This window comes from Toxorhynchites rutilus, chromosome 2 (genome assembly GCF_029784135.1).
Source record: "Toxorhynchites rutilus septentrionalis strain SRP chromosome 2, ASM2978413v1, whole genome shotgun sequence".
NCBI lineage: Eukaryota > Metazoa > Arthropoda > Insecta > Diptera > Culicidae > Toxorhynchites > Toxorhynchites rutilus.
Window position 1 is genome coordinate 237182566 of NC_073745.1, and position 14914 is coordinate 237197479.

At 36.8% G+C, this 14914-nt stretch overlaps 1 protein-coding gene across 7 annotated transcripts in view; it reads left to right on the forward strand.

The window, feature by feature from the left end:
* Window positions 1-14496, forward strand: part of LOC129768324 (serine/threonine-protein kinase 3/4) — a 39085-nt gene extending 24589 nt beyond the window's left edge. For all 7 annotated transcript variants that reach the window (XM_055769894.1, XM_055769889.1, XM_055769893.1 and 4 more), the window contains exons 3-6: window positions 4673-5481; window positions 5544-5900; window positions 5962-6422; window positions 13026-14496. In XM_055769894.1, the coding sequence (XP_055625869.1) occupies window positions 4673-5481; window positions 5544-5900; window positions 5962-6422; window positions 13026-13196 (1798 nt within the window). In that variant the 3' untranslated portion in view covers window positions 13197-14496. The remainder of the gene's footprint in view (window positions 1-4672; window positions 5482-5543; window positions 5901-5961; window positions 6423-13025) is intronic.
* Window positions 14497-14914: the final 418 nt, after the last annotated feature.

The following is a 14914-nucleotide window of genomic DNA, read 5'->3' on the forward strand; positions in this document are numbered from 1 at the left end:
ATGAGCACCATTACCACATAACACGTATTCGGTTCCAGACGTTGCTGGATGTATGATATTGAAAGGTAAAAGCGAGGATTACCCCATACGCACATTTTTACTTTGGTTAGTCGGAAAATACGCTCTGAGGAAATCGGTAGCGTTGTTTACTCTGAAATTATTGATCCTACTTATCACCTACTCTTCTATGTTCTGAAATCCGACCGAGTCAGAATGACCGCAATATTGCATTCTGCAATCCGTTCTGCTCAAATCCAATTGGGTTGTGCAAAGGGTGCAAGCTTGCCATACAATTCGACATAGACTACCTAGAGCTTCATGTTTCATTTCTGTGAAGAGAAATTGATCTTCGATCGATTTTAAGATAAGAGATAATCAGTATGTTGATTATTTTTTAATTTGACAAACAACATATCCACTAGCGATAATTTATATGGCAGAACAACGTTTGCCGGGTCAGCCAGCTATTAATAAAAATCACAACAATAATACTTTCTACTCAAACAATAGTCATTCTAATAACAAGTTGATTCACGCAACAAAACTTATACAGTATTTTGAAAGTTTCAAATAACAACTTGTGTTAATTAATAGAGATCGATTTTAGACCACGTTGACTCCCAAAAACAGTTTTTCTTTATGTCGACCACTGTCGATATAGTCGATATTGACCACTTTGAGAACCCCTGGTATAACTCATCATTGGAAAGAAGCAGGCTGGGGTTCTTTTACACACCGTCCTCCACGAAGACGCCGTGAGTCATGCTGTTGCGAATGCAAATGCGGGATACTTTTGGTAATGTAATGGCGATAATTCAGCTGGTTATTATAATCCTTAAAATCTAAACGTGACATGGCGACCGTGACAGGACGAGAATAAATATTTTTCTCAACGAAAGAACAATTTTATCTTTGTGAACACAGCGCCTGCATCGCTAAAATGTAAATAGTAATCAAATAAAAATAAGAAATTGCAAGTCCATTTAAATGTATAGCGCAAAAAGCGCGTCCATTTAAATGTATAGCGCAAAAAGCGCGTCCATTTCATCGAACTATCGGATGTCAATAAACACATGGAAAATGGCTATCTTTAATTCAAAATCAAGTACATCAGTGTCAGGAGATAAAGATGTTACCATTATGTACAATCAGGAGGTGCAGAGCGAGTACCATCTGGAACACTCGATGAAGCTAAACATCATTTTTGTGCTGGTTATCATTCCCCTGTTTCTCGTATTAAACAAAATATGACACAAGAGGGTAAAAAAAATGCGACAAATAAAATCAATCGCGGATTTAGACAAAGTTTAAGAGTAAGTAAGAGTTTAAGTTTAAGAGTAAAGAGTAAATTGAGACGGACAAGAATTGCAATTGCAACTGGCAAGAACAAAAACATTCCAGCGCTACGAGAGCGAAAACAACTTTATGTGATTCGTATAGTGCAAACGTGACAGAAGAAAGAACAGTTCCGTAGTCAAGAAAAAATTATAGGAGGTGTGTTCAAGACACGGCCGCATTGTTGACGTAGAACTACGCTGTAGTTTGATTTAAGTCGCTTGTTTATAACTGCGGATATTATTTTTTAATGCTACGAAAATTTTGACCGATATTGAAAGTTTGCCTTTTCTACCTTTCCTTCTTAAATTTAAGAGACTTTAAACTTCTTCAGTTCATTCGCCTCTAGCCTTCAAAAAGGCCCTTGGAAAACTACTCTTTCCTCATATTGTTCTTCCATCCCCATTGCCTTGAGAAAACCATTCGATCCCTCCCCGTCCAGCTCGCCCTGCAACGGTGTTGTCCAATCGGTGTCCTCACGAAGAATGAAGTTTACCTCAGCAAGATCCACTGTTTATACTCTAGGCAAATATTCCCCTTCGTTCTTCTTCTTTTCGTTTTCACGGAGATTTTACATCTTACGATTTTCCCTTCGTTGCTCGTCAGAATCCGTTCACGCCAAAAATAGTTATTAACATTAACTTTATTTCATAAAAACGTGACCTGTTTTCTGATTTGGCACCCTTAATGAAAGACGTAGTTCTACGTCAAATGGAGTCTTACTCAAGTGGCCTCTTTTTTTTCGTTAAATTATTCTGCGTCCTAATGTATACAGCAGTACAAACTCCTATTGACCGTGCCACCGTACTAGGACTGAGTTCAGTTGATGATTTTTTAAACCAATAAATTGGTAACAGTTCGGCTGAAAAAGTTCATAAGGTTGACATCTAGATGGCGCCTCTTGCGAAAATCTGCTTGACTATCACAAAACACCACAATTCAATGGATACGTGTTAAAATTTGACAGCAATCGTTCGACTGTTTCGTGAGTTACAGCATTGAGAGTGAAGCAACTTTTGTTATTGTGGAAAAAAAAGTTGATGGGCCTGGGCCTCGGGGCACGGATGGAATCTTGACATAGGACTGTGATTGTGTGTAGTAATTGCATTTGATTTGAGTTTTTTCTTTGTTCAAAATCTATTTTTTTTTTCTTTTGCTAGATCAAATGGAAGCCCTGAATGGAAGGCGGTTCCTGTATGAACTTGTTCCCTTTAACGGGTTAGATGAGTTAACGTGATAGAATCTGGAACCACATTCTGTTCAAAAATGTTCACAAAAATACCATTAAAGCCATTACTATTCTTTTCTTCGGTTTATTCAATTATGCAGAAGAAGACAAAGAGTCATGTATCATTTTTAAACACAAGTCTGAATAGTTATTAGTTAAATCTACATAAATATAATCCTAAGTCAAATAAATCTTTGACTACAGAAATCCATTATAGATAAAAATAACATTTTCTCCTTCGTCGCCACGTTCGTCGTTCATCCAGAACATTGTTTGTAATAACTTTATAGCCCAATGATGTATATTGAGTATTCTATGGCCATGAGTGCTCTCTTGGGAAGTTCGTGTAACTGCTGTAGTGAATTGATATCATTGGGTGCTATGTTCTGCTTATGTACAAGACAGAGAAAGGAGAATGGGCAAGTACATTCGAGGTAGTGAAGCCGATTTCTTAGGAAGAAATATATGGGGAGCATAATAATAAGATCGCGACTGCTCAAGCTGTCATAATTTGATATGCGTGAGCATACCCTTTCGATCTTCTAAATCAGCATCCAGTTAAATTCATTAATTGCATTTTTTACATAACCAAACAACATGCTCGATATTATGACATCCTGAATCAGAATTACATAAATTTTTAGTAGCAAGACTTACACGATTAATTGATAAATGCCTATTATCGGTAAATGGAGAATAATTCATCATATGCGTCAACTCTCACTGTGAGCTAGGGCCCGAATTTAGGCAAAAAGATTGCTCGTTGCGTCAGGGAGAAAAGCAAGTGGTTACCCAGCAAACATTAAATCGCATAACAAGCGTATATATAACATCATATGTCCTAAAATTTGGTTGACATATAATGCGCCTAACTGGCATATACATACATGGCAAATACTTACCGAATTTGTTTGGATGAATATGCAACTTTGACCGGCTATAATAGCGATTATGTTGAAATTGAATTGCGATCTAATATGAATATATTCATGAATTGTCAAAGCACTAAATACGACTTTTGCCATAATCATATACGATTTATTACAGACATAGAAAAAAAAACAAATGGCGCAAAATATTTTCGTAAAATGTTTATTATAGGCTCACGAATCGCCATTTTTATATATGAGTATTTATGTTTGTAGAAATAATAATTGTTTGATTGACTTGTGTTGGGAGTGGAATATGAATGTTTAAAATGGCACAGATTGATGTTTGGTGAAAACTGCTCCGATGTGGGTTTGAACTCCGGTCGTCTGGATCATCATCCACCAGCTATCTCGCGCGGCTATCTGAAAATTAATTCAACAGCGGTTAAAACTTTCGCGTGCATCAGCATTTCATTGACATTTCAATATGATGTAATATGTTCTTTATTAGGATCTAATATGATTTACTGTTTCATGATTTCCTTCAGCATGCAACACGATTGACTACAGTACTTAATCGATTTAAATTAACCGCTAATACGACACACAAACTGCATCAGCGTAATATACGCATATGATGAGGATTAAATATATTTTACGACAATGTACATCATAAAATTGATGTTTATTATACCGAATTGCGACTTAATTTGATTTGGTATATTAAATCGAGTTTTTACATTTTATGCGATTTCAAATATACACGATACATACTTTGATTGATATTATATGCGATTATGATTTATTCGGATTTCTTGTAAGACTTGGCACGTGCAAAATTATACGATTTAATGTTTGCTGCGTAGGGCAATCCAAAGAAAACATACCGATTTAAATCGTCAAATTGTTAAACATTTATCCTGTTATTTGATTGTATTTGGTTATTCCAAGATTTTTTGAATCCGATTTCACCAGTTCATAATGAATAACACCCACTCTGATGAAATACGAATTACAGTGGAACCCCGATTATCCACGGATGATCCGCGGTGTTACATCTTTCGAAAATGCAGATTTTGAAGTTGTATTCTCAATAATATTTCCAATCTCGCAGTAAGGATAAAAGCTCGGAAAAATATAGAATGTATGCTTTCACTTACTGACAGTCTTTCTCATACATATATATTCATAGCTTGTACCAGCGTTATAATCTTTTTTTTTTCTCCGTCCCATCTTTCAGCGAACTGAAAAAGCTCTCGGAAGAGAGCTTGACCCGCCAGCCGGAGGAAGTGTTCGACATCATCTGCAAGCTGGGCGAGGGAAGCTATGGGTCGGTCTACAAGGCAGTACACAAGGAAAGCGAGCAGGTTCTCGCCATCAAACAGGTCCCGGTCGATACGGACCTGCAGGAAATCATCAAAGAGATTTCCATCATGCAGCAGTGCGATTCGCCCTTCGTAGTGAAATACTACGGGAGCTATTTCAAAAATACCGATCTTTGGATTGTGATGGAGTACTGCGGGGCGGGTAGCGTATCCGATATAATGCGATTGCGAAAGAAGACACTCTCGGAGGATGAGATCGCGACGATCCTCAGTGATACCTTGAAGGGGCTAGAGTATTTGCATTTACGAAGGAAGATACACAGAGACATTAAGGCTGGCAATATTCTACTGAACTCCGAAGGTCACGCCAAGCTGGCCGATTTTGGAGTGGCTGGCCAGCTAACGGATACGATGGCCAAACGAAACACTGTGATTGGAACGCCTTTCTGGATGGCTCCCGAGGTAATAGAGGAAATTGGATACGATTGCGTAGCGGACATTTGGTCACTGGGTATTACGGCACTGGAGATGGCCGAGGGGAAACCCCCTTACGGTGATATACATCCGATGCGGGCCATCTTCATGATACCTACGAAACCCCCACCGTCGTTTCGAGACCCGGACATCTGGAGTCCGGAGTTTATTGATTTCGTCAGCTTGTGCCTAGTAAAGAACCCGGAGGAGCGAGCCACGGCGACGGATCTTCTGACGCATGAATTTATCAGTAAGTAATCGGAAGTCCTCATTTTTACATAGATTGTTATGATTGGTTTGTGTTACATTCAGGAAACGCTAAACCGTGCAGCATTCTCAGTGTGATGATTGCCGAAGCCAAGGAAATTAGGGAAAATCAAAGCTTTAGACATGCCGCCGCGATCAGCCAGGCAAACAAACAATTACAAAACAGTAACAACAACAGCCAGGAAGTCGATTCGGATGATGAGGATGTTAATTCGCGAACAATGAAAGAGTTTCCCGGAGACTGTGGGACACTTGTGCCCGGACGGGATGACGGTGATGGTACGATGATTGCCCACACAGACTGTGGGACGCTCGTTCCGGACAGTGCGACGATGGTGGAATTGCAATCGAATCTCGGAACTATGGTGATCAACTCGGACTCGGAGGAGTCCACGATGAAGAGTAAGACTAGCGTAATCGTATCTCGAGAATAAATTAATACTTTTTTGTTGGTGAATTTCAGGACACGACACCAACCCGGATAAACCGAAGTACCGGCCCCTTTTCCTCGAGCATTTCGACAGGAAAGAAGCGGAGGTAGCCAGTTTCGTGACTAAAACCAACAACCAACACAGTTACGAAGATGAGAGCTCCTCGCCGGAAGAAATTCACCAGGATGCGTCGCCTCAGCAACCGCAACCCCAAGTGCAAACTCCCAGCAAACAGCCAAACCCTTCCGCTCCCCCTCTTACGCAAAGTCTCGAAGAGCAACAACTCAACGAAGAACGACAACGGTTTCAGTCCCACCTGCAACTGCAGCTCAATCAGATCTCAGCCGTCAGTCCAAATGTGCATCAAATGCAGTACCAACAGTCACCGGTTGCGATAACCCCCGAGGGGTTGGGAGGCGGTGGCGGCGGAATGGAAGCCCACAATCGGATATACAACAATAGGATCAATCTGATTGACAGCGAATATGATTCGGTAAGTTGTGGCTTGCCCCTTTAATGTCCAAGAAAACAGAAGCCAACTGATTTTTATGATCAAATGTTGTCTGAATTTCGGAAGCAAGTATCGCGAGACAATCATTTGTCCCTTTGCCCTTCCGGAAATCGAACTGCGTATCTGATAAAAAGCTATCCGTTGCGACCCATTCGCCAATGACTCACGGATGCAAGATAGTATTGCAATTGGTCTGTATGAATTATGGTGGGAAGCTGTTTTATTCAGTTCTTGAAAATATATCGCTCTCACTTGTCTCCATTCGTTAGGGACAATATTTTGTTTAATAAATTTATTGAATAGCCTCAATAAACGCATTTTTAGCGATGTTCAGAAGGTTCTTCAAAAGATAAAATTTGATTTCATCGGAACCAGGAGCTGAATTATTACATTCAGTCATTGAATACAATTGTATTACGAGATTACGAAATATGTCTTTTGCAGGGACGATATCCGGACATACTTTTTTTGGCAACACCCAGAACCCATCGGTCGGAATACTCGTTTTTTTCGTTTGTATAAGTTTTGCCTCGCATACGCCTTGCCGTGTTCTAAATAGTGCTCATTAGGGTGCCAATGAAAATGGTCATCTCGAATTTCAAAAAGTTACCCCATAAAAAATGTTCACCACCACGAAGAAACACCCTATGCAAAATAACAGCTCAATCGAACTTAAGGGAGAGTGGCACAAAGCGGTCAAAGTTTAAGTTTTTTGAAAATCGAAAAATCACCCAAGGGGGGAGTAAAGGAAATCGGGGTTTTCGAAGAAAAAAATTTGATTACAAATGTCTTAAAATTGCATGAAACGTCGAGATCTAGTGTCATCTCGAATTTTTTTTTATCAAAAATCGGCACTCTGGGACTTAGTTTTTCTTGGGAGTACAGACGAAAAGTATGGTTTTGGGTGCCAATAAAAATAGTTATCTCGATTTTTCATTCGGAACTTACTACGAAATGTTGAAATGTATGCAAAATATTAGCTTATTCGGACTTCATTTACTGGTGTCACAAAGTTAAAATTTGAATTTTTTTGAAAAACGATAAATTACCGAAAATCGAGGTTTTCAAAAAAAATTCGATGTCAAAGGTCTTAAAATTGCATTACTCGTCGAGATTTACAGTTATCTCGATTTTTTTTTGCCACTTGGTCGTTTTTTCCGCCCGGAAAATCATTTTTTGACAATTTTTTTTTCAGATAACTGGAAATCTCGACGTGTCATGCAATTTTAAGACATTTGGCATCAAAAGTTTTTGTTAAAAAGCCCGATTTCCGGTGATTTTCGGTTTTCAAAAAACTCAAATTTTAACATTTGTGACACCAGTAAATGAAGTCCGAATGAGCTAATAGTTTGCATAGGGCATATTATCGTGTAAATCAACATTTCGTAGCAAGTTCCGTATGAGAAATCGAGATAACGATTTTTATTGGCACCCAAAACTATACTTTTCGTTTCGTACTCCGAAGAAAAACTCAAAAAAGTCCCAGACTGCCGATATTTTACAAAAAAACAATTTTTTTGAGATGACACAAGATCTCGACGTTTCAAGTAATTTTAAGACATTTGGCATCAAACATTTTTTTCCAAAACCCCGATTTCCCCTTGGGTGATTTTTCGATTTTCAAAAAACTCAAACTTTGACCGCTTTGTGCCACTCTCCCTTAAGTTCGATTGAGCTGATATTTTGCATAGAGTGTTTTTTCGAGGTGGTGAACATTTTGTATAGGGTAACTTTTTGAAATTTTGGGGTCGATTTTTTCCCATACATTCATTGGCACCCTAGTGCTCATAGATGTTTCCCTTGACAAACCATCAACATTTCACCGCCAGTTACTGTGGCGATTAGTTAATGGTTTGGGTGTTTTGGCTCCAATGAGCCGAGTGTTCAAAATTGTTTAGGAATTACGTTAAATAACATTTTGTTAAAACCCACATGTCTTCAAATGTTTTTCAACGTAACTCCTAGACATATTTTACCATAATGATGTATTCGGAAAAGCTGTTGAAAATTATAAGCAAATTCATAAAATTTCATAAAAAAGACTGTATAACACAACAAACATATTTAAAGAGCCCATTTACTATAAAAAGACAATAAATTAGAAATATATTTTTAAATATCTCGAGAATGGCTGCATTTAGAAGGAGATTGATAGAGAGCTTTTCATAATTTGTGGCTAAAAATGATTGTTACCATACAAAAATTCCAAGTTTCGAAAATTCATAAAAATTCGATGTTCCACAAACTTCGTCAAAAATAGTTTTACCATCTTGGACTCATTTTTTAAATTTTCTACATTTTAACTTCTATTTTATATGAAAAAAATTAAAAAATATATATTTTAGATACTGCAAATTAACCCTCTAAAGCCCATTTTTTTATTTGCGTGAAAAAACTATAGTAGATCATATTTTTGATGAGAAAATCGAAAAACATAACAGCAATTTTTTAAAGTCACGGATTTTCTCATTTATACCACAAAAACAGTAAAACAGGGTTGGGTATCTGGTCGAAAAATCATTTTTCTTTTCAACTGCTCGTAGTAGTTATTCCTTATGATGGAAAGCACAAAAACAATTCTGGTTTGTCTGCAGGTGTAAATTGATGTCGCATTTAAGGCATATGGACGAATTTCATGCCAACTCGTCTTAGGAGTTGGCAGCACCATCTCTGATAGTAGTGAGACGTTGTGAGTGTAAAAACATGGGTCATTTAAGCAACTTTGCATACTTGAAATATTCGAAAAAGAATCAGACTATTTTTTGACAAAAGTGAATTTTTTTTCTTTATTTTTTACAAAATTTTATAACTTAAAAAGTATGAAATCCTTGTCGAAGGATGAAATGTAGGGAATTGTTTGAATTTTCACAAAAAAATACCAGAATTTTTTTAGAAAGAAGTTTTGCTGATAAAAAAGTTATTTTAAATTAAATTTAAAAAAATTAAAATTCATCTTTCTCAAAACCGTTTTTTTTAATTCTCAAAAATATATATATGAATGGCCCTTACAATTTCCAACAAGTCGTCCATACATCGGAAGATGGCTCTTTTACAGGGAAAAAGTTTTTCTAACAACAACTTTTTCATGTTTTCTTTAAAAAAACATTTTTGTATGTAAATGCACGATTGAAATGTTCTTGACATGTTTCTAAATAGAGAAAAGTTAGCAGAGCATGTAAATTGCGATAATTTATACATAAAAATGTTACGAATTAAACATTAAAAGTATTTTTTCAAAGAAAAAAATAAAAAGTTGTTGTTCGAAAAACTTTTTCCATGTAAATGCTCCCATCGTCCGATGTATGGAAAACTTGTCGGAAATTTTAAGGGCTGTTTATATCTATTTTTTCAGAATTTTAAAAACAAATGTTTTCGAGAAAAATGATTTTTAATTTTCAAAATATATTTTTCTTTTTTTTTTTATTATACTATTAATATTTAATTACCAATATTTTTATGTATAAAGTATTGCAATTTACATTTTATTTTTCTCTATTTAGAAACATGTCAAAAACATGTCAAACGTGAGAATTTACATACAAAAATGTAACGAGCAAAACATTACTTTTTTCAGGAGTCTTCATACAACAATGACTTATATTCCAAAAACTATAAAAGATAGAAAGTTGATGTCTTCGACTTCATATTTTACTAAGATCTGAAACTTTGTCGAATACAGTATATCGCTATCTTGACTTTACACAACATTAGGATTAGTTGTATTTTTTTTCAAAGAAAACATGAAAAAATTGTAGTTAGAAAAACTTTCCCCGTAAAAGTGCCCATCTTCCGATGTATGGACAACTTGTTGGAAATTGTGAGGGCTATATATATATATATATATATATATATATATATATATATATATATATATATATATATATATATATATATATACCAGAATTTTTTTAGAAAGAAGGGAATTCTTGGGAATTCAAAAAAATACGTTTTTGAGAAAAATGAATTTTAATTTTTTTAAATAACTATTTTATTGTGAAAATTAAAAAAATTCCTACATTTCATCTTTTGACAAGAATTTTGTAGGTATAAGTTTTCAAGTTTTAATTTTTTTGTAAAAAAATTAGAAAAAAATAATTTGGCTTTTTCCAAAAAGTAGTCTACTTCTTTTTCGAATATTTCAAGTATGCAAAGTTGCCTCAATGGTCCATGTCTTTACACCCACAACGTTTCACTGCTATCTGAGATGGTGCTGCCAACGGTCGGTCAAGTTGGCATGAAATTCGTCTATGACTTGCGTTTCTGATGTGCATCTCGGGTTTTTGCAAGTCCTCTTTTCGGAGTATCTTGAAAACGATCCATTCTATCATGCCTGACATCAGAGGGTGGACAATACGCTCACTTCGAAGTGGATGGTTTCCTTGAGGTGATCATACGTTGTCGACCGGGAGCATTGAAAGTTCGGTAAATGAATATTTTAATGAGGATTCAAAAAAACTGATATTTTTATGTTTTTAAATTCAGTAGACTTCGGATCAGTTTTGTCAGCGGAAAGTATCTTTTTTTGTTCTTCAATTTTCTGGTATTTGTAGTATTCACCATCGCTCCCGAAGTCATCTTCAGGATCTACTTCGTCATGTTCCCATACCGTAAAAACACAAAAATAGACCCAAATTCTGCAAAACAGTATCCGATGTTAATTTTCAGTAGGTTACACTTTAGCAGGAGTCGGTTTTTTTCGCTCAACTACCCAAAACCACCTCAAGACGGGTTATTGTTTTTACCGAAAAACTGTAGTTTTTTGTTACCATAACAACAAAACTTGATGTCAAAAGAAAATACTAATCAAAACCGAAAAATACTAATCCTACCGAACAATGTTTCCACCAATGATATGTTCAAAAAGTGTGTTTGTTTTTCGTTTGGGATGCACGACCGAAATCGAATTATTTTTTTCCTCTTTTATCTCGAATTTCCCACTTTCGACATAAAATAAAACCAATGTGTTTGAATGATAGATGAATGTATTTTAGAGACGTGTTAGTGTGGGTGGACATTGAAAATAGTCTGTGAATAATTTTAAAAAAAACCGTGAAACCCGTCTAAATGCGAGGTTGTAGAGGACTATTTTTTTTGTAAATGAAAAAGACTGCTAATTTTTTTCTCAGTGTATATTCTTTTCACATTTTAACATCAATACTCTATAACCCTTTTTAAGACACTATTCCGGTAGGACTCATAATTTTTGAGATATAAATTATCAAAGATTTATCTTACTAAAATCGATACGCCTTTTTCAAAAGTTACACTCGAGTCAAAAAAAATCCCAATTGCTGTGGACTCTAGTTAATATTCACGTTGAGATGGCAAAAGTTCCATTGGAGCCATTTGAGACCATTTAAGAAGATACAGTAATCGTTCGCTAACTGGTCCTGGTTCAACTGGTCTGCTGTTTAACTAGGCGAACGTTAACTGGTCCTTGGACCAGTTGAAAAGCGTAATTTCGTAAACAATCGACGCCATATTCCAATGAAGAATTTGCTGTGAGGGGCATTCGAATGTAATTTGAAATGTTATGAAAATTGCACTGAATGCTATTTTTTACAATCGAGTATCTTCATAGGATCAAGATTGGATCCTTGAATCGACTTTTCCATCGGGTAATATTTCATCACATGTTAGACGCGAAGCTTGTTCTGCCTAATTTGTTTTATCGAATCATCCGAACTAAAATTCTTTTTCGATTCTCTGGCTATTGTTAAAATTCGCAGTTTTCTGGCGGGGCGAATTGTCATATTCAAGGTAGAGGTTATGTGAGGAACTATTTTCAATTGAGAAGCAGGGTTCCCCGACTCTGGGATAATTTGGTTATTATTGAGGACGGGAGTCGCAAAGGAGCAGTGGTGTTCAGTAACATCCACTTCCATTGTGAAGGCAGGAAATAAGTTTCTCATTTATGCGGACAGTAAAAACAGAAAAAGCAAAAAGTGGGTATCAGAAAACATCTTAGCCTACCAGTTTCCGAAAAGTATCTCCAACAAGCTGTCTGAAAGCAGGTGATGATATTGATATACGTGCAGGTAGTCGACGGATGCACCATTTAGATCCTGAACGCTGGAGAGTATGTAACTCTATACCTATACCTGTGAAATTTGAATAGTGTGTAGCAATATAGCAGGAAACTAACCTGATACTTCATTTCCATTCTGGAGCGATAGAAAAACTCGTCATTCTTGGATGAGATCAGGGAAGGAACCATACAACGCTCTGACCCCCAAATTTTTTGGCACAATATTGTCTAACCCATTTTACATCCCCAGACCATCCGTTTGGGTCGATTTCATTCCGTTTGGTCAAGGCTTCGCAGATAGAAAATACGATCAATTATGTGTTTTCGTGCTAATTGGTGTAGCACCCAAACGTTGAGCTTCTTTTGGAGCCCAACTTTACGCAAATGGTTTAAAACTGCTTTATGGTCGATCTTTAACTCATGGGGTATGCTACGACTACTAACATACCGGTCATCTTCGGTCATTTCTGTGATTTTATCGACATTCAAAATAATGGATTTTTTCCCCAACCTTATATTTACACAAACTCACCAACTCCCACTCACCTTATTTTCAGCTTAAATTCCTCAACTACGAACAACTCGAGCAACGGTTGGCCAGCATCGACAAGGAAATGGAAAAGGAACTAGCCGAGACGAACAAACGCTATCATGCCAAGCGGAAGCCCATCATCGATGCGATCGAAGCAAAACAGCAGAAGCGACAACAGAAGTTGGAGGAATTTTGAATTGTGCTCTGCTGTGCTGTGAATTCTTTCACATCAACCACCCTTCGCTGGAAAAGTATGATCTTTTATATATCCTAGTTTCATATTTTGCAAGATCTTAGTATCAATTTTAACACCCCTATGATTTGAGCGAGAACCTTCGCGCTACCAGCTATAATCTGTGGCGCGTGAGTAGCTCTCCAAATCGGTCTCTGTTGCTTAGAAAAGGCGTACATTTTTATCAGTTTCCGCGCGTATATTTTCATTATTTCAAAAAATGAAAGGCATTTTCAGTTGCGGTTTCCACACCATACACACCAAGTATCTGATATTGTGTTCGAAAGTATATATTTATACAGTTAAGCTCTATCCTCTACTCTGAGAATAGTGAGCAATCATTCGCCTTTCACCCACCCCTTCCCGCTGCCTAAATGAAGAGAACGCAAAGCATTTTAGTGAAATAAAGTTAATTTATGACGTAAAGTAGATCTTTCGAATTTATAACCCTAATCTAAAATAGCAATGAAAGTTATACATTTATCAATGAGGATGTCAACATTATCATCTCATAAAAGGAAACAAAATAAGGCTCCCCTCTCCCAACAGCCCAATAGCGGTTTTTTTCTCCATTAATTCATGTTCCGTCCAGAGATAACAAGCTGGCTTTCGGATTGAACCATATCACCACCGACACCGCCCTTTAAGAATCTCCTTCTCTTCTCCAAGTCAATTCGATGGATGCCAAATTTTGTTCACCCCGGGGAAAAAGCAACTTGAACTCTCTAGAGACACGTATGGGTCATAATTTTGTTGGTGCTCGGAAAAAATATACTCATTCGCAAATTATTAAATTAATCTTTGGCCCACATTTAAAGTTGATCACAATTGAAGTTATTTAAATTTTATTGATAACTGCAAAAGAAAATATACAAACAAAAATCACTCAACAATATCGATGAGAAAAAAAATGATGGACCTCAGAACCAAACAAACACGAGAGAAAGAGAGAGAGAGTAAATCTGTAACATAAAACAATGAGACAACAAGAATGTGGGAAAGATGAAGAAAAAACATAACTGCATAAGACTGGGCGACATATAAAAAGTGAATTTGAACCTGTTAAGCAATGCCTATATGTAAGTTGCATTTTATACTGACTCATTGTTGGAGAAATCAGGACCTAAGCCAATCGTGCAAGAGAAATAATACGGTGGAACAATGGAATATGAGGTGGATGGTAGCGATTAGAAAAAAAGAATAAACAAACAGAGACATGTTTTACTGATTATGAATATAACGTTGCCATGCATAGAATAATATACTGGGTTGTTTGGGAATTTTATTTGAGAGTCTTCGAAATGTCCTACCTTCAATACCACAATACAAAGCTTTTGCTCACTGCGAACAGTAAGGGGCTGCAAACACCAGGCCGTCATCGATCTGCTATAGTCTCGGGTAAGCAGTTTATAATCAGTGGAACATTGATGTGACCTATGTCGACTTTATGACTCCACATCCCACTCGTTTCTCGTTTGGATATTGAAGATCTATCAAATTGTACCGCCGTGAAAAATTCTGCAGCATGCGGTGAGGCAGTGACACACGTCTCTGCACCCCGCATTGGTTTTGTTTGGCACTTAACCCCCTCAGTAGAAAGCTCTAGAGAAACATGACTATAAAAAAGGTATGACGACGGCGCCAACAAAGGAGTAACCCAAACCTCTTACATGGATGCTCTA